Below are 26,196 nucleotides of genomic sequence, written 5' to 3' on the forward strand. Positions count from 1 at the left end.
CTAGTTCATTTGGCTTTAAAGGCAAAAATGGCAAAAAAAGCAAAAATATAAATAAACACCACAACAGATTTTGTTAAACATCTGACAAATATAAATTTTGAATCATTGTACTGCAAGAACAGCTTGTCAAAAACCCAAAAGACATTCAAGCTATTATAAGACTTCTGCATAATGAATTCACCGTTTGTAATTCAAAAACAACAAATATTGGAGAACGGATCTAAGTCTAGTCACAAGATTTTATATCGGAGATAATCATGTCTTAAAGTTTGTTGGTACAACACAACATAAGAGTGATCGCATCACAAATGCCCATCTTTAAAGTCAAGTGTAACAGTGTGAGCTCATAAAACATTTAAAAGAAGCTTAAATATTCATTCAACATAACGCCTTTGAGCAGCGCTGTATGAAGTTTAAGAGTTAATTCAGATAAAATTATATTTTGCATAAATTAAACAAAACCTACCACTGAGAACGGTTACATTGTGACATCATGTTTCTAACAGAGAAGCACATTTAAAATGTGACCTGGATGGGATTTCATGACTTCATCAATTCTTGAGAAACACTTAAATGGGTCATTTTTGTGTTGGACACATTTAGTGTGTATCTAACTCCAGTGTCGCCTCAAAAATACAGAATTTTCTAGGTTAAAATCGTTCGATTCAGATCTGGATAAGTCTGATGTATTTGGTACACTACGCTGTCCCCTCTTTAAATACAGCGTCTGAAGAAAACAAAGACAATCTCAAGACTGTGTCTGAAGCTAAAGGCACATGGTTTAAAATGAGAAAATGTAAGACGAAACCACAAAGGCAGAAATCACAAAAAGTGACGCGCAATTCGAACCAATGCTCACGCTCGGGTCAGAAAAAAAACAGACAAAACAAAAAGTGTGGGGAAGCACACAGCGTCCTATGAGGCTGAAGAGAGACCCGCGGTCTGTGGAGAGGAGTGTCAGAGATGTTGGGTACAGAAACTGAGACGTTCCTCTGGCGTTCCTCAGTGAAGGGTAGCGGTTTATCTGCCGTCACGCACCCAGGCCTGCCCAGATGAGACGGACGCGGTCAGGGGTTTATGGGGACTCGGAGGGCTTAGACGAGATTATTCTACTTCCTCTGCCGCCACGACACCGCCATTCATTCCTCAAAACAACGTCTCACCCCTCGTTTACCGTCCCGTTTCCCGCTCTGGGTCCACGTTCATGCCTCACTGCCCCTACGACTCCGTGGAAGCAGTTTTGGTCAGAGGTGAAAGGTCATACGAACACTTTGGCGAGGGCGTCTGCTCCCGCGCTGCCGATGTAGCACTTGGTGGGGTGAAACGCCACATCATTAATGGACTCGTCGAACTTCTTCCTGTGAGCCGTGAATTCCTGAATACACGTCTTGCTCTCCATGTTCCAGAGACGCACGGAGCAGTCGTGACCTGAGACAGACACATCAAGGTTTATAAAGTCCTGGAACTCATTTAGTAGAAAATCACATTAGGAATGCATTATTTATGTGCGAACCCATGATGTTTATAACACCAGAGATCTCTTGTTTATTGTGACTGAACTATTACTAAAAGTAAAGTGCTGCTTGTAGGAGAGGACCAAATTTGTTTTGCAAAGTAACATCATTGTTTGTCAGGGCACAGAACACACAGCGAGTAAAACAGAAAGTGCAGACGTGAGCATGTGACCTGCAGATGGACACTTACTTCCAGACATCAGATAAAGTCCATTGGGATCTACAGCCAGACTGGTCACAGCATCCAGATGGGCCACCATCGAGTGAATCAGCTTACCTAAACACACACATTAATATATATTTACATACTGAATCAATCACAAAATGAGATTTTAGTATGATGTTTTTTCATTCTATTACCTGTGGTGTTATCAAAGAAACGGATGTGGCGATCTTCCTGTGCCGTTACGGTTATTGGCAGCGTGGGATGACTGAGAACTTTATTGATCTGACACGGTGCATCTAAAAAACAAAAAGTTCACAGTGCTTCACTAGACAATAAATACATATACAGAAACTGCCAACATCTGAATATTAATCCCAATATCACATCATCACCTGCTGTAAGGACCAATGAGATTTGACTGTGATCTGTATGAGATCATGTTAAGACACAATGTGATGCTTTATAAGAGAAGTATTTTAAGAGTTACCAGGTTTGCCGGCCGACTGGGACTCCAGCTCCAGAACCAGCTGTCGGGTCTCCATGTTAAAGATGCCCATCCTGCCGTTACTGAACGCAGTAACCATGTGAGCCGGATCACTGCACACCAGATCCACAGATGATGGCACACCCATTTCTGTACAACACAAAAAACAGTGAGGACATTTCAGTACCATCAGGAACTTAAACTGGTCAACTGGTTAAAGTGACTGGTTCAGTATTTCTACACAGCCGTTTTAATCACTGGTCTTTGGGAAAATTCTTACGATTGTATTTCCTGCATGCAGTCAAATACACACAATTATTTCTATTTAACAAAAATCAAGTTTGCCAGCAACAGCACTGAGGTTAAATAAAAAAAATTAAAAAGGCAGAAAAAGAGTTTATAACCACTGTGGCTATAAATGGCTGCTAAATTATTTACGAGATTATTATATGTGTAGTATTAAAAGGGACATTTAAGATGTCAAATATAGCTATGGTGTCCCCAGAGTACGTATGTGAAGTTTTAGCTCAAAATACCCCACAGATAATTAATTATAACATGTTAAAATTGACAATTTGTAGGTGTGAGCAAAAATGTGCAGTTTTTGGTGTGTCCTTTAAAATGTAAATGCACTAAATGGCAGTGCTGTGGTTGGATAGTGCAGATTAAGGGGTGGTATTATTATAATAAGATCCCCTTCTGACATCACAAGGGGAACCACATTTCAATGAGCTATTTTTTCATATGGTTGCAGAGAATGGTTTACCAAAACTAAGTTACTGGGTTGATCTTTTTCATTTTTTCTAGGTTGATAGAAGCACTGGGGACCCAATAATAGCACTTAAACATGGAAAAAGTCTGATTTTCATGATATATCCACTTTAAGACCATTTGGGGGGGAGGTTAAATCAAAGTTATTATTGATAATGGTATATTGTGATACTCCTACACTGCAAAAATGACTTTCTTACTTAGTATTTTGTGTTGTTTTCAGTAGAAATATATGTGTGTGTGTTTGTTTAACTATATATATATAATTAAATCAATGCATTTTCTTTGTGAGTAAAATTACCTCATAGAAAAGAAGTCTAGTTTTTAGACAAAAAATATACAATTGAAGTAAATTTGTGCTTAAAACAAGCAAAAATATCTGCCAATGGGGTAAGAAAATATTTCTTGAATTAAATGTTTAAGAAAAAAGTATTTATTGGAAGATTTTTTTGGCTTGTTTTAAGCACAAATTCACTTCAATTATTCAATTTTTTGATTAAAACCTAGACTAATTTTCTTCATTTTGCTTTCCATATTTGTACTGAAAACAAGACAAAAATACTAAGTAAAAAAAGTCATTTGTTGCATTGTAATCTAAAGCATTAATGATACCTTTATTTTCATTGAAGACTGTAATGGCGGGTGAGGTATCCGCTGCGTTCCAAAGTCTCACCGTCCCGTCCGCCGAGCACGACAGCAGCCGGTGATGAGCCGAGCTGTAGACCAATCCCCACACAGCATCTGTGTGACCACACAGCGCCCCCCGCAGCACAGCTGGGTCTTTAACATACACAGATCATTATTACACATTCACATGATCCCAAGTCAACAAGTGTCACATCTCAATAGTAACGTACCATATGAATCATAGGGGTCGATGTTTGGATTGGGAGTGTTCCAGCTCTGAATGGTTCCGTCTAAACCACCACTGAAACACTGATCTCCACTAGAACTCATCACCACACATAGAACCGGACCTCTATCATAGAGAACCACAGAAGAACATCAGTCACGTTCATAACAGTTATAACTATTCATTTCATTAACTCTTTCTCAGCCAGTGTATTTACATTTTTTTTCACAAAAGTTTAATGCCTTTCAAGAAATTTTCTTCTTTAAATATATAAACATATAACATATCAAATGAAAGAAAAGACCTTCGGCTTTTAACTCTTTCCCCGCCATTGACAAGTTATCTCATCAATTAAGAGAAAACGCTTCCCTGCCAATGACGAGTTTTTACAGTAATCCATATTTCCGCTATTTTCCACCAGGTGGTACTCTTAAGGGTGTACTGCCGGTTTACGATACCTCCGAGTTGTCCTAGACGCGACTCGGCGCTGCGCGTGACCCCCTTTACACAACTTTTAAAACACTTAAGCAACCACTGATCCAAAAACAGTAAAAACTGTGTATGTCCTGATTATTGCATTTTTGTGAAGGACTTTTGTAAGAGATAAGATTCAGAGCAATGATCTCAGATTCAAAATTTTGTTCAAAATTTTGTATTTTTGAGAGGTGATAAAAAGAGAACAAATTAAGATAGGATGAAATGTTTTTCTTTTCTTTGAAAGCACAAGGTATGGTCTTTCATTTGATATATTGTAGGATTGTATTTATAGAAAATTGGCTGGAAGGCATTAAATGTTTGTAAATATCATAAAAAAAAATGCTGCCACTGGCTGGCAACTTCTTTAAAAAAACACTGGTGGGGAAAGAGTTAAAATAGTTTCATCATTTCTTCTCAAATATGGGTAGGTTTCTTCAAATATACAAAATTTTGAACAAAAGACTGAGATAATTGCATTTTTGTAAAAGACTTATGGGAAAGATCAGATTCAGAGAAATTATCAAAACATACACTAGAGTTTTTACTGTTTTTGGATCAGTGGATTCTTTAGTGTTTTATAAGTTGTGTAGGAGCGCCACCTGGTGGATAATAGCAATTTCTCTTAATTGACAAGATTACTCGTCAATGAGTGCGTTTACATACACAGAATAAGCAGATAACCATCAAAAATTTGTTTATTAACGAAACCTGCTTTCATGCGTCTACATGCAAATTAATTAACCGGCTAAGCAAAAAACTGCATTAACATGGGATTTGGAGATTTGTCAGGTTTCTCGCAGGCACTGACATCACCGCCTATAGTACATATAGCCGTTTAAAAGGCAGACGGCACATCTGTCTTAAGCTATACTGCTGTATTACTTCTCGTGTCTGCAGAACTTGTAAATGTTACATGAGCTTTAATTTTTGCATTTTCTCAGCGAACTGCTTGAGTCGAGCGCAGACTTTTATTTTGTTACTTTGCACTTACTTTCAAAACTCAATTAAAGTGTTTACATGCAACGTGAAATCGGGGTAATGCGCAAAAACTACCTGTGCCGATCGTTTTTTGCTTCGTCATTTTTGGATTTTTCCTGATAAAAGAAAATTGTTTTATGTGTTTACATGACCCCACATGTTATCAGTTTATTAAGCATAATTGGCGTAAGACTGTGCAATTAAACGCACTCCATGGCAGGGAAAGAGTTAATTTAGTACAACCATCTGAGGTGTATGACTGGTAAATGTTACTGGTCAACAAACATGTCAGAATAAGGTGTTTTGTGAGATTTAATCAGATTTAATGTTTGTCCACTTACCTGTGAGCCCTGAAAGTGTAAATGGGTTCCACATCGAGAGCTGCACATCTGAACACAAACACAAGAACACATCAAGAACTGGTTTATATTGAATTAAAGTCCACGAAGAGATCGGCAGCGTTCTCATTTCTTGGTTGGGGCCGTTTTCTGTAAGTTCCACATCTTCAGCGTGTGATCTTCAGATGCAGTGATCAGGACGGGCTCCACCGGGTGAAACGCCAGACCGCGGATGGAATCGAAGTGGTTCCTCAGCGTGAACTTTGGGTTCCACGTCTTGCGGAGGGCATCTTTGTTGTTGGTGATCTAAAGGAACAGGAAATATTTATGCTCAATAATGTGATGTCCAATGCAAAACTCACAGTAGTCAAACATTCATTATAACATACATGAAAAATCTTCCAAACATCAATGAAATAAAATACAAATTTAAAAAGGTTACAAAATACGTTGTGTCTCTAATATAACATCATTTATTGTTTGAATTGATTGGTTCTGTACTCACATCATAAGACAGATTCTCAGCCTCATTGGCCACGGTGAGACCAGCGAGTTCTCCGAGACCCAGTTCACTCTCCAGAGCCTCATCTGTTCCCATAATAAATGACTTTCCAGAGGACGGTGGAAACGTCAAGGCTTCAACTGAGAAAACACACACACATGAACAATAAACACACATCCACACGACCACAAGTTGCTTGCAAAGGATAAATGTTTGTGCGCGTGTGGCAGTAATACCCTCATCCGTGCGGCCCAGCGGATGATCGTTGAGGCGGGGGAGACTCGGACGAACAGGGGGCGCCACCGGAGGCTGAATGGATGACAGATCCTCAGCATCACGGAGATTAGCCAACATGTCCTGGAGTTTACACCTGTTGGGTCCTGCAGAGAGAATAGTAAGACACTTCATATAGATCATACAGCAATATATCATGATGCTGTGCCAAATCCTAACCGCAGTCAACTATCGTGTATTCAGTCTAACTGTAGTTTCTGAGACAGAAAACGAAAAATGTTTTTTTTTTTTTTAAATGTTGTAATAGCTAGAAAAAGTAAATATATTAATATTATATACTACACAGATCTCTGTTTGTAATATTTAATACGATTGACCAGTCTCAACACTCTTTTACATAATTAATAACTAAAGATACCATTGGCCTAATATTTTTTGAGCAATTTTAAGCCATCAATATATTGGCTATAGCATTGAAAATGGCAATATAACAAACTAATGAACTTAAAACTTCGAAAAGCGACATAGTTGTGTATCATTTGTTGTATATCCAATGTTTTCCTCTGGATATAATAAATGTGACCCTGGACCAAAAAACCCATCATAAGGGTCAATTGTTTTTATTTAAATGTACACATCATCTAAGAGTTGAATAAATAAGCTTTCCATTGATGTTATGATATGACAAAATTGGGCCGAGACACAACTATTTAAAAATCTGGAATCTGAGGGTGAAAAAAAACAAAATGTTGATGAAATCACCTTTAAAGTTGTAAAAATGAAGTCCTTAACAAGTGCATTCATTTACAAAAATAAAAGTTTATATTTAGGAAAAATACAAAATATCTTCATGGAACATGATCTTTAATTAATATCCTAATGATTTTTGACATAAAAAAATCTATAATTTTGACACATCAATGTATTGTTGGCTATTGCTACAAATATATCCGTGTATTTTCAGACTGGTTTTGTGGTCCTGGGTCACAGATAATATGCAAAACATAATGAATCCTGTACAAAATGTAGTTTGGCAAACATGCGTCAGAAAAATAATAGTGAGAAGCAATAAGCCTGGTTGATGGATCCTACCTTAGATCCTTACATGCAAAATGTTTTTATTATTGTGTTTTTTTGTTTAATTTTAATCATTTATTCACATAATCACTTTATAATCATTAGTTATCCATATAATTGTTTATTTAATTATTTTTGTTATCATCAATTTCATTATTATAATTTTTATCATTATTTTATTGTTTATTCCTTCATTATTATATTTCTATATTTTATTCATTTCTATTGTCTATTCATTCATTCATTATATTTCTATATTTTATTATATTATTCATTCATTCATTATATTTCTATATTTTATATGTCTTATTAATTTCATGGTTGTTCAGTCTCATATTTGTAAAGTTTCATGAGCTGCTTCATGAGATAGATAAAGAGAATGTTTATGGAAGCTCAAGGTCTATGGGATGATGCTATTGCTATTAACATGGTTAATCTGTGGTTTACAGTAAACTTACAACTGGTTAAGCACAATGTGGTATGTGTAGGTTGATAAAGGTGAAAAATCTCTATGTGGTAACAAGACAGAAAATTTGATCAAGAGTAAGATTTGGCACAACAGTCTGATTGGGATGATAAACAGTAATGAAGCACTGCGAAAAGATAAATTACCCAGATTTTTTTTATATTTAATCTAATTCTTATACAATAAAAACCGAAAAGGAGAGGAGTTTTTTTACAGCATGTCCAACTAAAAGCGTGCATATAAGCAACGCCCTCTATCTCAGAGCACCAATCAAAAGAGAGAAACATAAACACCAACAGAAACTAAATGAGTGAACAAAATGTGTCCAAAGAAATGAAAATCAGACAGAATGAGATAAGCAGTTTGTGAAGGAGACGCAGTGTAACATCAGACTCCTGAAAGAAGAAAAGAATGATGGGATAAACACACAGAACAAACACAACAGAAGAAAAACTCAATGAAAGATCAAAAATGTTTACAAAGCAAATCCATGAACACACAGACTGAATGAAGATGTCTGTAAATGCACGAGCGCTGTGGGAACCACTGAAGAGAGCTGCTGGTTTTTGTAGAGTTTGGAAATGAAAAAAAAAAGATAGGACTAGTGATAAACCGATATATATATATACACTGCGGTCTGGTCAGTTAATCAGAGTATTTTAGTCATCAACAAAACACTGCCAGATCATATTTCACACAAAAATTAAGAAATGACAATGAAGTTTGTATATGAGCAAAGACGATTATTTCAAACAAAAATATAAAATTAAAAATGATTTTCGATAGTTCAGTCAACGAAAAACTGATATCGGTTCATCACTAGAAGGATAAAAGTAAAATAAAGAAAGACGGCGAGTGACAGAGCTCCGGGCTGACTTACTCTTCACCCCTTTCTTGCCCTTGCGTTCCTTCTTGTTTTGTTCCTTGAGTTTAGAGATCAGGCCCTCATCCACGTCCCACGACTCTTCCTTCTCTACACGAGGGAAGGAGGAAGACACATTAAACGCCTCCAATGCTCATCCATTCATTCTCATGTGGGAAAGACACTGAAAGTTGGTATGGTTGGTTGCTGGTATCCATTTCTATTATCTATATCTATCCACCTGTTACTCAAACGTGGAAGTAAGTGATGTGATGCATTTCCTTTCCGGTCTGAGACTTCCGGTTCAATAACCAGCCGGTAGAAAACAGTGTAGTGTGAGCACGCATAAAACACGATTTAAACAGTTAATATTTACTACACCTGCCATGCATGAACCAGTGTGAGGATGAAATTAAGAAGTGGCTTGATATATGAAGATATATTCAATCATTTGGTGTTGTTGATCGGAGGTGACGGGGCTTAAATGCGCAAATATAAAAGCACAGAGACATACAAGTATCTTTGCAATGGGAAAATCAATCGAGTGTTTGTATGGAATTTACCAAGACTTTGTGTTTTTAACTTTTCAGGGGATGGTTTTAAATGTCACAACTGTCCCTCTTGTGTGAGGTTTTTTTAAACAGTAATTTTTAATGGACTTGTGTACGGTGACACGTCGAGCTTCACGCAGTCCGACACAGTCAGCAGTATCATTCAACACATTGTAAGTTATTTGAACAAACCATTATAAATGTATTAAACTACTACATGTATTGAGTATTTTCGTTTTATGAAAATATTATTACATCAATTCTTACGCAGGTGGAGACATGAGCTTATATAATTATTTACTTACTTTTTAACGTATTTGCTTTTGATTTAAAACATAACAATAGTAACATTACACGCAAACACATTACGAACTATTATAAACATTAACTAAGCAGATTTTGTCGCATATATTCTACTGTACTTGCATTTTTGTAATAATATATAGTAGTAGAATAAATAAATCAGCATAATATTTGTTGTTTTAAAGCAATTATTGTAATTATTGTTTACTGGCAGTTTCTATGATAGATTTTACTGGATGGATTTGTAAATACAGATCATGAGTGCATGTGCGCCACACATTCAGTTCTTTTGCATGCAGTAAAAACAAATGTTTTGTAGAGATTTACTGCGTTTTTATTAGCTATTATGGCAACCCCTAACTGCACAAATTATGTCGGTCTTCCTGGATTTTATAATAAACATTAAACAGCCAGTCAAAACTGCACACTTGTGTCCTTCGCAACAGACTACCATTAGCTTTAGTGGCTCACCGGAAGTTATAAACCAGAAAGCTCAAAGATGGCGGCACCCACATATACGTCAAGAAACGTGGATTGCTGCGAATTGCATTACATCACAGCTCATTTGCATAAACCCTTATCTCTTATCCCCTTGATTCTGCAACGCTCATTGAAAATTAATAATAATATAAAGTGACCGTAAACAGCTTTTAGTGTCAATGAAGCTTTTACAGACGCAACCCTGAGAATGTCTAAAAACAGGGCTTAAATCATGAAATACGAGTTCTCAAAACTGAGGTGCAGCTTTGGACGAAACCGATTGATCCGTACAGGGATGATGGACATGTGAACAGGGCTTCTGGTGAGAAAAATCAGTCCAATTCTCTTCAGGGAGGATGAAGGGGTGTACAGATTAACCACAGTGTGTATGTGAAGAAACACACGGACGGACAGACAGACAGACAGCAAATCAAACACAATCATCTACAGGGACACTGCAGTGCTCCAGACATCCAACACTTGTGTGCATTTGATGTTGAAATCAAACGCTGCCTCTCGTTTGCAATGATAACGCCCGTGAGAAAATTCACAAACACCTGTTACTATTTTTATGATCAAAAAGCACAGCAACAGTGTTGATGGATTAAAGCTGCAATTCTCACCCCAATCTCGATCTCCAGCAGAGGGCGCTTCAGTCTGACCCTCCATGTCCTCACTGTTAGCCAGAAAATCAAAACCTTTCAGAACTTCATCAGTGTCAAGATCATCACTCATATCTGCTGAGGAAGAGGAGGGGGACGGAGACACCTTCCTCCTCACCATCTACAGCACACACAGAGAAAGAGAGAGATGTTATTAACGACAGCTGGTGTGTGCGTGTCTGTCCGTGATGGTGTGATGTTCTGTCATGTTCTGAGGAATCCTTGTAAGTTGAATGTGTTTTGTTCATAACAGTTTTGTTAAGTAATGAGTTTCTTCTTTCAGTGAATAACATGAAAACTCTACTGTTGTATTGCTGTATTAAAGCTTATAAAACGATTGGTTCCAGTCCTTGATTCTGATTGGTCAATAGCTGCTGGACAGCATCCAGGACAGTTTTACAACATATCACATGTAGTTCAATGTCATTATGTGTGTCTGTTTATTATAATATGTCACTATATCAAAACAGTAGGTCGGCTTACGGTGGCGAGGTCCACGATGGTTTTGTTTTGTCCCTCACTATCTTCATCCTCATCTTCGTCACTAAACTCTGCCGCCGCTTTCTCGATGAACTTAAAGGCTTCGAGTACCGTGGTGGAGTCGGACATCTCTGGTTTGCTGCGAGCAGAAATCGACATGCGTGTGAAACACAGAAAGTGAAAACATATCCTCACACGAGCAGGTCACATCCTGAGGCTCATTCATCACATTAATGCTTCATATTTTTACACCATCTCACTAAACCTTCATAGCTCTACTCATACAGAAACATACAGATACGACTAGTTTTTGTTATTGATTGTTTAGATTTTAATCAATAATATTATAAATACGTTTGTGTTTGTTCATACTGTTTACTTTACGTTCTACATATATCTATATAATCATACAGAAATATATCTCCTCATGTATGATCTGTGTGTTTATCAATAAGTCTTGCAGGTCCACTGACCCGATCATGGTGTTAGTGCTGTCCTTTAGTGAGGACACTTCAGTTCCGTTCACCATGGGTTCCTGTCTCTGGTCTCCGGGTCTTTCCCCGCTGTCTCCCGTCAGTCCGAGCAGAGCTTTGACTCGCTGAGACTTCACATCCAGTATGGTGTCTGTGTACCCGACCTCCTGTAGGTATCTGAACCAGACAGAAACACAAACAGCAGGGGGTGAGAAAAATCACACTTCTTATTTTCATCTGTGGATTTATGTAATGTACTGGAGTGCTAGAGAGAGTAAAGGTTAGTTTCCGAACACTTCAGATTGCAAATCAACTCGGATAGAGGACCAGTTTATTTATTTAAATGACTAGTCAAGCAACATTAACAGCGACACTGCTGATTTCAGTTGCTTTAACACGGCTGCCATTAAAACAGCATGAAGTACCTTACAAAACACGTCTGATCTCGCGAAACCTGATGAGAACACATCTGATCTCATGAAACTTGACAAAAACACATCTGATCTCGCAAAAACTGACAAAAACACATCTGATCTCGTGAAAGCTGATGAGAACACGTGTGATCTCATGAAACCTGACAAAAACACATCTGATCTCGCAAAACGTGTCAAAACCACATCTGATCTTGCAAAACGTTTCAAGAAAATGTCTGACCTTGCAAAGCCTGGCAAAACGAGTCTGATCTCACAAAACCTGATAAGAACACATGTGATCTCATGAAACCTGACAAAAACACATCTGATCTTGTGAAAGCTGATGAGAACACGTGTGATCTCACAAAAACTGACAATAACACATCTGATCTCGCAAACCGTGTCAAGAAAATGTCACGTCTGATTTCACAAAACCTGACAAAAACATGTCTGATCTCGAAAAAACTGACAATAACACATCTGATCTCGCAAACTGTGTCAAGAAAATGTCACGTCTGATCTTGCAAAACCTGACAAAAACATGTCTGATCTCGCAAAACCTGACAAAAACATGTCTGATCTCGCAAAACCCTGACAAAAACATGTCTGATCTCGCAAAACGTGTCAAGAAAATGTCACGTCTGACCTCGCAAAACCTGTCAAGAACACGTCTGATCTCGCAAAACATGTCTGATCTCGCAAAACCTGACAAAAACACATCTGATCTCGCAAAACGTGTCAAGAAAATGTCACATCTGATCTCGCAAAACCTGACAAAAACATGTCTGATCTCGCAAAACGTGTCAAGAAAATGTCACGTCTGACCTCGCAAAACCTGTCAAGAACACGTCTGATCTCGCAAAACATGTCTGATCTCGCAAAACCTGACAAAAACATGTCTGATCTCGCAAAACCTGACAAAAACATGTCTGATCTCGCAAAACTTTACAAAAACACGTCGGATCTCGCAAAACCTGTCAAGAACACGTCTGATCTCGCAAAACCTGACAAAACATGTCTGATCTCGCAAAACGTGTCAAGAAAATGTCACGTCTGATGTCGCAAAACCTGACAAAAACATGTCTGATCTCACAAAACCTGACAAAAACATGTCTGATCTCGCAAAACCCTGACAAAAACATGTCTGATCTCGCAAAACGTGTCAAGAAAATGTCACGTCTGATGTCGCAAAACCTGACAAAAACATGTCTGATCTCGCAAAACCTGACAAAAACATGTCTGATCTCACAAAACCTGACAAAAACATGTCTGATCTCGCAAAACCCTGACAAAAACATGTCTGATCTCGCAAAACGTGTCAAGAAAATGTCACGTCTGATCTCGCAAAACCTGTCAAGAACACGTCTGATCTCCCAAAACATGTCTGATCTCGCAAAACCTGACAAAACATGTCTGATCTCGCAAAAACCTGACAAAAACACATCTGATCTCGCAAAACGTGTCAAGAAAATGTCACATCTGATCTCGCAAAACCTGACAAAAACATGTCTGATCTCGCAAAACTTTACAAAAACACGTCTGATCTCGCAAAACCTGTCAAGAACACGTCTGATCTCGCAAAACCTGACAAAACATGTCTGATCTCGCAAAACGTGTCAAGAAAATGTCATGTCTGATGTCGCAAAACCTGACAAAAACATGTCTGATCTCGCAAAACCTGACAAAAACATGTCTGATCTCACAAAACCTGACAAAAACAAGTCTGATCTCGCAAAACTTTACAAAAACACGTCTGATCTCGCAAAACCTGTCAAGAACACGTCTGATCTCGCAAAACCTGACAAAACATGTCTGATCTCGCAAAACCTGACAAAAACATATCTGATCTCACAAAACCTGACAAAAACAAGTCTGATCTCGCAAAACCTGACAAAAACATGTCTGATCTCGCAAAACTTTACAAAAACACGTCTGATCTCGCAAAACCTGTCAAGAACACGTCTGATCTCGCAAAACCTGACAAAACATGTCTGATCTCGCAAAACGTGTAAAGAAAATGTCACGTCTAAACTCGCAAAACCTGACAAGAACATGTGTGATCTTGCAAAACTTAACAAAAACCTGTCTGAACTCGCAAAACCTGTCATGAACATGTCTGATCTCGCAAAACCTGATACAAACATGTCTGATCTCGCAAAACCTGATACAAACATGTCTGATCTCGCAAAACCTGATACAAACATGTCTGATCTCGCAAAACCTGATACAAACATGTCTGATCTCGCAAAACCTGACAAAACATGTCTGATCTCGCAAAACCTGACAAAACATGTCTGATCTCGCAAAACCTGACAAAAACATGTCTGATCTCGCAAAACCTGACAAAAACATGCCTGATCTTGCAAAACCTGACAAAAACACACCCGATCTCACAAAACCTATTGACAACATTTTTGATCTCGCAAAACTTAACCACTAACGAGATATCGGCACAACAACAAATACAGTGTGTGAACCCATCACTTACCTTGTGTTTTATAAAACCCAAACACAAAACTTTCCTGTAAAACTGTGCAAATATTCCTGGGGTATTAATGCCGTTTTACTGAACAGAATACTTAAATGCAGTTATACAAAAAAAATCCGTTTTAAAAAGGCTAAAAAGAGCAAGAAAGAGAGACAGTAGTGCACCATCTCTTGCTGTACCAGTCTCTCACCAGGCACAGCAAACTCAATGGGCAGAAACAATCCAGCATTCATTCAATATCACTGTCTCTCTCTCTCTCTCACACACACACACACACACACACACACACACACACACACACACACACACACACACACACACACACACACACACACACACACACACACACAAGGCAGGCCAGTGACATTTTTATGAATTCTAGGCAGTGTTTTAATAGGAATGATCGACTTCATGCAGCGCTGCATCATCAAGGTAACACGAGAACGAGACCATTCCTTTTTATAGAAGTCAATGGAGCCCCAGATCTACTTGGTTACAAACATTCTTCAAAATATCTTCATTTGTCAAAATATCTTCATTTGTATTCAGCAGAACAAAGAAATGTATACAAGTCTGAAACAACTTAATTTCAGAATTTTCATTTTTCTGTGAACTATCACTCTAGTTGTTTACAAATAGTGCCTTCTTACAAAGAATTAACTAATTGGTATAGAAGTTGTTTGTAAAAAGTTTTATGTCTGGAAAAAATATTTATTTTCAAGTCACTTAAAGTCCCATTATCAGGTATGGCAAAAACATAGTTTTAGTTCCTGGGTAAACACTTTTTTTCTTAAGGGGATTAAATGGCGCTCAGTGTTCCTCAGTGTAATATAATCTCTCCATCACTACAGATACATCACAACATCAATCCTGGAGCATCTACATCCTTCTGTAACTCTCAAGACTCTTCAAATCATCTCATCAACGTTCCTGCTACTGTCTGAATGCATCTGTAACTTTTGACATTTTGTGTGAACTGTGTGTCAAGTGAACAGTTTGTCCCCTGCATACTGATGTAGCCCATCTAAGAAATGCGTCTGATTGCTGTCTGATTAAATAGAGCTTCCTAAAGACTGCTATACTTAACCGTACCATTACTCGGGTTTTGAAAATATGTAGTTGTGCATATGTCCCAGTGTGTCACTTACTGTCTCAGCAGCTGTCGACCCTGTTTCCAACTCAGCTGACTGTTGGGCGGTTCTGGAAGAGCCTCGTTCTCATTGCCATCATCTAAGGGTCAAAGGTCAGACACAGGATGACAGATGTGTGTCACTCACAGTGTGTTTGCACACCAGTCATTCACGCAATCCTGTCTGTTTACATTCCACAATGAATCTTTACACGAATGCAGCTACACAACATGTCGCATGTACAGGTGATGTTTACCTGTGCTGTTAAATAACATGACGTGAGTGGATTCGTCTTAGTTTTTATGGTCACTATTTAGGGTTATTCTAAAATGTGAAAAATGAAGCTTGCATCTGAGTTTGTGAAGCAATCAATGTTTTTGTAAATTTCTGTCACCTTCTTGTGAGTTATCATCTTGTTAAACAGCTGCTAGATTAGTACTCAATGTGAAAAGAGGTTCGTGTGTTCAGGACAGACAGGTGTGAAGCCCTCTGGGGGAGTGATGTGTTTACCTGAGTCATAACTGGGTGGTTTCATGTCACCCTGGTTGAGTTCTGTTCCATATTTCAGCTTGTGGTGTTTTGCCCTGCAGAGGAGAAAAGAGCATACGCAGGTTTAGAGGTTCTGTTGCTACGGTTACAGCACCTCCTTCCGATCCTGGAGTCGGCTCACATGTGTAGGATGAATCTATAAATTCCTCGGAATGTGAGAAGTGTTTTCTGCAGTGAAGATGGGCCACAATCTGCATGACACACAATCTGATCGGATCAGATGAACAAATAGCTGAAATACCGCGGTAACATCTACACTTCTGCTTTCAGCTAGAGAAGAAATTAAAAACTGGAAACAAAATATTTGCCAAAAAAACTGAAATGACAGCTGTCACACAGTGGTTTTAAAAATTGGGTGCCAGGATGATTTAAGGAAAATGTTATTAATTAACCGCTTCATCTGCATAAATGTTTAAAAAAAATGTATGATATTAATAAGAACATATGAATCTTTCCTTATCAACAACACTGAGAGAGGTGCGTCGCATAATCTCGTTTTTTTTACCATCTCTCTTTAAAAAGTTTAAAATTGACAGACCTACGTTAATGCACAATAGCCACAAGTCTAAAACTATATTTTCCCTAAACTGTGTGTTTATAGGTGTGTTATTATTTTGCGTGTATGTCAAATGCAGAGCCTAAAAGGAGTTCGGTCCTCACACGGTGACGGGCAGCATGCACACATTTGCTAATGTTGAGATGATGGACAGATGCCTTTCTTTTGTGTCCTAACAACTTAATATAAGGACTACAAAACAGTAAATTGAAATGCATCATTACTTCACTTAGTTTTTGGCATTTATGTGTGACATCAGGTGCGCTACACAGACCTTTCACATGTGCATCCTTATGAAACTAATGCATTATACTAGCTTACAATTAAATACATTAAAATTAAAGAAAAGATAAATGTAGTGATATGTGCTCAGGAGATTGTGATTGGCCGTTATTGTGGGGTGCAGCGTGCTGGAGAGAGAGCGAAATACTACTATAATAACTCTAACCCTAACATTCAACAAGTTGTCTACTCTGTATCATCACAGAATATTAAATCATTTTATAAAAAAATTGAGACCTTTTGAATTTTTGCGATACAATAAACCTTGCAGGATCACAAAATTACACAACATTTTGTTGATTTTGCGCCATGTTCCGCAATCGCAAGGACTGATTAATGCAAATTATTATACTGATTAACATAAATGCAAATCATCAAGTGGTTTACCAATATAAGTTTTTCAATGGTGGATTAAAAAAGGATGCCGGTATCGTTACAACAATCTGCGTTTAATTGTAAAGAAATTAATTTCACAATACAAAACAAGCTTCCTTTTTTTTATGAATGATACTACTTTTAATTCTGAGGTGAAATGTGATTTTTTTTGTAAGATTCATACTAGCACAATGCAAAAAATAACTCTCTTACTTCTAGTATTTTTGTCTTGCTTTCAGTACAAATTAGGGCTGGGTATCGATTCAGATATTCCGGATTGATTCGATTTATAAGCTATCAGATCGATTCAATTTCGATTCTCGGTTCGATTCTGATTCTCTGACCGGTTTTTATACTCGATTCTCGATTCAACTCAATAAATAAAGATTTAATACAAATAATTTATTTATAAAAAAACTGTGAACATAAGTTTACAAGTGGGTAACTAATAAAAAGAAATTAAGAGCCACCAACCTGTATTACACTTTTTTATTTTAGGTACACTTGGGTACATTAAATCAGAACCCACCTCTAATTTTCAAATAAATACAATTATGTTAAATACTATACAATTTTGATGCAAGATGAAAAATGTATGCTGAACAAAAGTCAAAACAGTCGCATTCCTTGATCAAGCAGGATCAGGTTATCATTAAAAAAAATCAATTCGTGGCCTTTGAGAATCAATTTTAAATCGACCACGTAAAAAAACTGATTAATCGAAAAATCTTTTTTTTTGCCCAGCCCTAGTACAAATTAGGGGTGTCACGATTCTCCAAATCCTCGATTCGATTACATTTTCGATTCTAAGGTCACGATTCGATCCGATTCTCGATTTTTACATATTTTTTTATATGGCATATAATTTAGACAAAAATGATATGCCATTATTTATTATTATTATTATAATACTTTAACATTAACATGCACATTGCACAACTCGCATGGGGGTTTGTGGGCTTCACTTAACGCGAGAGCTTGTAGAGAGAGGATTCCTTCTTGCACACACATGGACTATGCGCAGTTGGCAGTTACATGGATCGGGCGGATGACGTGACGAAAAATAATATTTTAATTAAATTCGGTCGACTGTTTGTTATTAGCTGTGTCCTTCTAAGCATGCGACCTCTCTGCCTTTCATAGTGGCAGCCACAGAAGTTCAAGAAGAGAACTGAAATGAGACGGTCTAGCCTTCTGAGGACCCACAATTTGCGTCACCTGCTGCACACGCCCCCAGTAGCGCCCACCGCGCCTGTCAGCAGAAAACAGCGGAGACATTTCTGACTTATTAAAATAAATATGTAATCAGAAAAATGTTAATTTATTTTAGAAAATATGACACATTGATGTAGATTAATCTATTCAACAGCATAACAAATAATCAACCTAGAAATATACGCAACATAAACAGAATAATATTAACACAAAACATAACTTATAATACTAAAACAGTGACAAGAAAAAGTTTTCTAATAAATACACACTTTTATTTAATAAAGCTTTTAATTGTTTGGGATATCCTCAGCTGTTAAGGATCCATTCGTTCTGTCATTAACAGCGCGGAGAAATGAGGATGCATTTTGACACAGCTCTTATCAACGCCGGCGAAGGGTACGTCAAAAACTCAAAAAATTGATAATTAAAAACAAAGGAAATAGAAGGTCAGAAAAGGGTTGCCTGGAATAAGTTTTACAAAGTGGTAAATCAGGAGTGCAGGCTATGTAATTTGTGCGTTTAAATTAGGCTATTTATTTATGTCCCTGTGCGTAAATCGGAGACAGAGTTCACTGCTGATATTCTAGAGCTTTCTAGTCTCATCAGCAGCGTCTTGCATCGCCCAGTCAGCGGATGGCGGGCGGGTGCGGTTTTGAAAACTGGTCAGAAACGTTGCGGATGGATGGTGGACGGATGATGAGTTTTGTTATGCGGTTGCGGATGAAATAATAGTCCATCCGCGCATCTCTAACATGGATTTAATGCACATGGACTTAATGCGTGTGTCTTGGACTCATAGCATCTGAAATAAATCCAGCATATAAGCAGCTGCGCTTCTCTCTGTCTCACGTGCACACGCTCTCGCATCTGTCCGAAGTCTGAACATAAACTAAAGTAGTAATCCTTATGTATTTGTTCAGTTTTATGCGTTTCATGCAAGCTGAGGCAAACTATCCTTTTGTTTAAAATATAACCCGCTGCATCTTTGCGCCTCCCTCACTATCGCGCACGTGCAGAGAGCTGCGCTCTGTCCAAAGTCAGATCACTGGTAATCCTGTTTATGATATGCATTTCAAGGAGTTGTAGCAATACATCCCTCGTGTTTAAAATATGATCGCTTTCTGCTGGACAGATGTTTTTAAAGGCATCTCTGAGAGTTTTTTTCCTCGCTTGGCAAGCCGACCAGACGTGAAATGGGGGCGTGGCAGCATCGACGATCCCATTTTTTAATTCGAAGTTCGAAGCTGTGACTTAATTTCGATCGATTTCGATTTAAAATCGAAACCGTGACACCCTTAGTACAAATATCTAAAAACTCTTTAATTAAGATGTAATTTTTTTGATGAGCAAAACGCCCTAAGAAAATTACTCTAGTTTTTAGACAAAACATAAAATGTAAGTAAATTTGTGCATAAAACAAGCAAAAACAATCTGCCAATGGGGTAAGAATTTTTTTCTTAAAAACTTAAAGCAACACTATGTAGTTTCCATGTAAAAATGACTTACAGCTCCCCCATGTGGTTGAAAAACACAACAGTGCCTGGTATCAGACACTCTTCTGCAGGCAGGGGGAGGGGCGGGGCTGTGGGCTCTACCATCCACCGCCACTTTCAGAGTGTGTTTGTAGCAGCTAGGAGGCTGCTCAGGTTGCAGCAACAGTACAATTTGTCCAGTTAAAAGTTGTTCAATCACTGAAATAATTTTAGAGACATTATTTAAAGGTAAAAAAACTACATAGTGTTGCTTTAATTCAAGAAAAAAATTGGTGTGATTTCTTATACCATTGGCAGATTTTTTTGCTTGTTATAAGCACAAATTCACTTAAATCGTATACTTTTGTCTAAAAACTAGACTTGTTTTCTCATGTTGCCCATCAATAAAATACATCTTGATTTAAGAATTTATAAATATTTGTACTGAAAACAAGACAAAAATAGTAAGTAGGTCATTTGTTGCAGTGCATAAATTAATTAAGGTAAAAAAGTAAGCAGATGTGTTTTGTGCAGACCTTTCTTGTTTTAGAGCGTACTCCAGCATCTTAATCCGTCTCACCAGGTCTTTCTTCAGGTTCTCTTGGCCTTTCCTCTCGCCCTGCAGAAACGCAATCTGAGCCTAAAGCACAAACAAAAACACAAAGCAAACATATCAGACAAAAGTAAACATGACATAACTTATAACAGCTGTGCATCTAGATTACTCGGTATCTCAGACATAACTCAAAGATTTGATGTCTTGACCTTCGAAAAATTAACTCTTTTAGTGAATGTTCCGGCAAAAAAACTGTAGTCGAGAACTGAAGAGCAGAGAGAGAAAGAGAGACGAGCAGGCGCGGAGCTATGGGCGGGCCTGGGCGGGCCTGGGCCCGCCCAGATTGACAGCTGGCCCGCCCAATCAGAAATGTAAAAAATACTACTCTGTATAGTTAGACATGTATACTTCTTTATGTGGTGTATTTTATCTATTGCATGTTATGTTAAAAACAGTAAAATTATAAGTAAGCCTGATAACTAAAAACTATTATAAAGCAGTTGAATGTTGCGTTACATTATGGTTAATGAGAAAAATATTCCAGAGCAGCTTTCAGCCATGATCACTTTGAGACCTTTTTTGCAAGCAAGTGGAAAACGTATTTTGAATAACAACACGTTATAAATATGTGCTGCGCGCTTTCCTCTCAATAACATAAACACACAACAAATATGACAGCGGGGTAAAAAATAGAAAGAAAACATCTGATCACGGTGATGTTGTTTGATAGCCTATACCGAGAGCCATACCAGCTCTCTAACTCAGCACTATAAGTCACGCCACGTTTTTTGCTACAATTTATACAATATAGCCTATTGCTTTTAAGCAACAAATAGCCTATCATAACAACCTATAAACCTACTGTGTAATTGAGACATTAATTTAAGAAATGCATTAAAAGCAGAAAGACGTGTAGGCTGCGGAATTATAGTGGGTTCACTTCAATCCACACCACAGACGTTCTTGGTTTGCTTCTTATTTATTAAATCGAGGCAATTGTTTGATTAAACATTGATTAATATTAAGATACAATTTATACAAAACGAAATTCACTTTAAAGAAAGTCTTTCAACAAAACAAACCTATGCAGGACTCGCAAAATTGCTACCCCGAAGTCCCGGGGCTATGGCGAATCTACCCGTTCTGTCTGGCTAAAAAAAATGATGCGCCCTGCCCGTCGGGCGGAGGAAAAAATATTGTAATGTGTTTGCATTCTTTCAGATTTAGTTAGGTAATTATATTGTATGTAATTCGGCGTCATCTTGTTAGTCATTAATATCCTCACTAACAAGTGAAACTGTCAGGAAATGAACGCATAATTAAACCCATTATTCCTTTCGTTCACGTCTGATATGCGCGCTCCTCGGCTCCGCTCTTCACGAGTAGGCTTGCTCTTGTGCTCGTCAAATCTTTTTTTATTTATTTGTCATTTCGTTTAACCTCCGAGTCTAACATTTTTCTATCAATTCCCTTTTTCTTTCTTATTTAGTAAGTTAACTTAAATATGTGAGAACGAAAATATATTTTTAGTGATTTGCATGAAGAGAATATGATGTTAGAAGCTTAATTTTAAGCATTTAGTAGCCTAATTTATTTAAACACTTTAATAGGCTATTTAAAAAAGTATACGTTTTTTTGGGGTTCATTTATATTTCTTGTCACTGTGTGCAGGTTCTTTTTTGTAGGCTTTTTACCAAAAAGGCTTAATTAATGTCACGTTGCATTACAATTTAAAATATCAATAATGTCAAAAATGTGACGTGCAGTTCGGGTCTATGTGTATGGTGTTTAAATTAGTGTTCTGAAGTCTTGACGAATTTTATAGACTTGTTATAGTTTCTTATTCAAAAGTGACACCCATAGATTCAGGCCCACCCGGACTTAATCCATGCCCACCCATATGTCACGTTCTGCATCCGCCACTGGAGACGAGAGAGAGGATAATTTCAGTCCACTTCAGAAACATCATACACGCTGAACAGGAGATGTTGTGTGATCTGATGCCATGGTAAAGACAAGAGCTTCATCTTGAATAACTCTTTTGATTTGTGCACTTTGCTATGATGAGCAAACATGAAAAACATCACAGCTCATTCTGGACTCACACACAATGATGGCATTTCCATTACAAACTCTTAAGCAAATTGGATGAAAACACTTTGTAGATGCAGAAGTTTAATGTTTGTGTGACAGTGACCGTTTTAAGTGCGATTCAACACAACATTTCTCTGCTTTTTCTTTATTCATTTAATGCTATTCCAGCATCCGCGGCTATATTCATGGCGAGGAGAACATGTGCACAGAAAGGCCATCCGAACAAGCCGAACCAGTGACCTTTTTGCTGTGAGGCGTAGGGATGTGCACAAAATGGTCGAATATTCGATCTGCAATAATTATTTGAATAGAAAAACTGCTATTTAAATTTTGAAAATGAGCCGGATGACGTTCTTACTAGATAACCACGAAGCAGAGTTTTCTCCGCAGCTGGCATTATTGCAGAATTAATAGGTTTACACTGGAGCAAGTAGGGTAAATATGGGTGTCTTACTTCACAAAAACACGTCAAACTAAATAAAGAAGGTATTCATATGCTGATTGTGCAGTCTGTTATGTAGCTAATGTTTTTCGTTTGCTCCGGGCTTTCACTTGGTGTTACGAGTCTGTTTACATGATGAAAGCGTACTTTAATGTCAAGTCCTCAAACTTCGCTTGGGATTGGGGTTCAGGTATAATATTTGGTATAATATAATTTCTGTAAGATCAAACAGTACTGAATTCATACTAACGACTGAGTTGAATTTTTTTTTTTTTACAAAGTGTTCAACTTAAAAATACACATAGGTCCTATATATACCTACAGAATATAAGCTTATCTTAAGCTTACCCTAACAAACAGATACATGACTGAGTGAATAAATCAACTTCTAACACACTGGACACTACAGGAATCAGATTAAATCGACACTAAAGCAGTTTAAGATTGGCATGGGCTGCACAGATGAGCACTCCTGAAGTGAAGCGTTCATTACATCAGCACAACAACAGTTCCTGTTTTAGAAGATGCTTTGCTATGAATGACAAAATGAAGCAGATCTGTATTTTGTACCAGAAGATTAGTTAAAGATGGTCCGGTCACTCACTGTGAAAGAGTGATTACTCACTTGAAAGATTTCACAAGACTTTAAGATGTTAAATAAATCTTTAGTGTCTCCAGAGTATGTATGTGAAGTTCTAGCTCAAAATACCATATAGATAATTTAATATTAACATGTTAGTTTGTAGGTGTGAGCAAAAATTTGCAGTTTTTTGGGTGTGTCCTTTTAAATGCAAATGACCTGATCTCTGAACTAAATGTCAGTGCTGTGGTTGGATAGTGCAGATTAAGGGGCGGTATTATCCTCTTCTGACATCACAAGGGGAGCCAAATTTCAATGACTTACTTTTTCACATGCTTGCAGAGAATGGTTTACCAAAACTAAATTAATGGGTTGATCTTTTTCACATTTCTAGGTTGATAGACCCAATTATAGCACTTAAACATGAAAAAGTCAGATTTTCTTGATATGTCCCTTTTAAATCTACATTATAATTCACAACCATATTATATTTAAAGCCCTCTTACATTGTCTGTACTGAAAAACTTTCTCAATTTACCTTGAGTTCCCATGGTAACCTTCTTTATCACTGATGGAGACTGCAGGTGACACACAAAGGAACACAGCGACAAACCACAGCCATTGTACTTATTTGCCTTCAATTTTTTATCTAACTCCCTAACAAACAATAAGACCAACTGGGTTTAATCTTCTGTGGATTAGCATCAAAATTATGCTTACAATAACATCAGAAGGTAGACAGTATGTGCTACAGCTATAAAAAAAAACAGATGCTGGGAAATCTGATGCTGCGTTTAAAATCCCTACTTCCATACTATATAATGGGCAAAAATCAGTATGTAAGGCATTTAGTATGTCTGAATTCATAGTATTCAAAAACAGTAGGCAAGAAGTACCTAGATGACCTACTACTTCCTTTTAGATTAAAAGTGTGCATTCAATGGACACTTTACTATCCCATGAGCCACTGGGAGAGAGGTCAACCGGAAAAAAAAGGAGAAGGAGTCGTTGTCATCATATTTAAAAATGGTGATGTCATAATAAAATAAGTACCCCTATGAAAGCGCAGATCTATTCAAGTGTAAGTACTTCAGGAAAAAACGATGCTCATTGTGGTTAAATTGCACTGTTATGACAACATATGTCATGATGCATCAAAATGGCAGATGCAGTATGTCTGAATTTTATTCAAACTACTCATATTCATACTATAGACGGTTTCATCGGATGCATGCACGTTGTCACGGTTACACGCCTGGCCCAAAGGTAGCTTCCAGCCTGTGCCTGCTTATCGGTCTTGCTTGTGCTTAATGTGACCTCTGGAACAAATACCTTGTCGAAAAATAAAAGTGTTTTTCGATTTTTTAAAGACAAGGGGCAGCAGGCATGAATCACCGCTGTGAAGAGAGGTTTGCCACTTGGCAGCCAGGCAAGAATTCAAAGATCTGTAGCTCACGGCATGTACACTAATATTACACAATAACATTAGCTTAGTGAATAGTTGATATGCCTTGGCTTAGGGATGGGCAATATAAACGATATGCAATATAAACGATAGAAAATTGGCATACGATAGAGATTTTAAATCTATTGCACTATCGCGATAATGCGTGTTGATGACACAATCTACCCGCGAACTTTAGAGCCACGAGCTGCAGCCGAAGAAACATGGATGAAAGCGTCAGCGAAACAGAGGAACTCGTGAAAAAGACCGATGCAACATCTATTTTTTGGATTTAAGCCATAAGTTACATAAGTTAACTGCTGCTCCACGCGCGAAATTGGCATTATGGTCTAGTAATTGTGAAAAATGCAGTATATATATGCATTATAGTCCCCACAAGCATTTAAAGTGTTTAGTGTTATAAAAATAATTAACTGTGTTTTTTAGCAGATAGATCTTGTCAGCTTTATCATTTTAAAAGTAGATCACCACACAAAAAAGTCTGGACACCCCTGCTGTAGAGTGTGTCAGGCAAAAGTTCCAGCTAAGAGAGGTAACAAGACTAATCTGGCCATAACGGTTTACTTTTACTTACTTTTTTAGCAGTTTGGCTTTTGTAAGGGTCTATATAACCTGTTCTGAAACGAGTTTATTGAAATTATTATATCGCAATACATATCGCTATCGCAAGAGGCTGCAATGTATAACGCAATATGGATTTTAGGCCATATCGCCCATCCCTACCTTGGCTATGATTTGAACTTAGGTCATTTACTGGTTATTTATTTTGCTTGTTATTAGAAATAATTTGATCCAGAAGGACTCTGTTGTTATCGATTCTTTGTGGGAGTCTGTCAGAAGTTAAGTTTTGTTTATGTTGTTGCTGCTGAAACCTGGAGATCAGTTTAAAAAGAGATGAAAGTACAGAT

At 37.6% G+C, this 26,196-nt stretch overlaps 1 protein-coding gene across 2 annotated transcripts in view; it reads right to left on the reverse strand.

Moving 5' to 3' along the window:
- Positions 1-221: 221 nt before the first annotated feature.
- The window catches only part of strn (striatin, calmodulin binding protein), a 45,875-nt gene continuing 19,900 nt past the window's right edge, over positions 222-26,196 (reverse strand). The window contains exons 2-18 of one of the 2 annotated variants that reach the window (XM_073876406.1): positions 20,688-20,791; positions 16,213-16,286; positions 15,721-15,802; positions 11,672-11,848; positions 11,202-11,337; positions 10,680-10,839; positions 8,741-8,833; positions 6,320-6,463; positions 6,087-6,223; positions 5,709-5,887; positions 5,585-5,629; positions 3,793-3,914; positions 3,548-3,715; positions 2,168-2,314; positions 1,875-1,976; positions 1,705-1,791; positions 222-1,428 (exon numbers count right to left, since the gene is read on the reverse strand). In XM_073876406.1, coding sequence (XP_073732507.1) covers positions 1,259-1,428; positions 1,705-1,791; positions 1,875-1,976; positions 2,168-2,314; positions 3,548-3,715; positions 3,793-3,914; positions 5,585-5,629; positions 5,709-5,887; positions 6,087-6,223; positions 6,320-6,463; positions 8,741-8,833; positions 10,680-10,839; positions 11,202-11,337; positions 11,672-11,848; positions 15,721-15,802; positions 16,213-16,286; positions 20,688-20,791 — 2,127 coding nt within the window. In that variant the 3' untranslated portion in view covers positions 222-1,258. The remainder of the gene's footprint in view (positions 1,429-1,704; positions 1,792-1,874; positions 1,977-2,167; positions 2,315-3,547; positions 3,716-3,792; positions 3,915-5,584; positions 5,630-5,708; positions 5,888-6,086; positions 6,224-6,319; positions 6,464-8,740; positions 8,834-10,679; positions 10,840-11,201; positions 11,338-11,671; positions 11,849-15,720; positions 15,803-16,212; positions 16,287-20,687; positions 20,792-26,196) is intronic. The other variant, XM_073876407.1, reaches the window with a different exon arrangement.

The sequence above is a fragment of the Misgurnus anguillicaudatus genome, chromosome 14 (assembly GCF_027580225.2).
Source record: "Misgurnus anguillicaudatus chromosome 14, ASM2758022v2, whole genome shotgun sequence".
NCBI classification, from domain to species: Eukaryota; Metazoa; Chordata; class Actinopteri; order Cypriniformes; family Cobitidae; genus Misgurnus; species Misgurnus anguillicaudatus.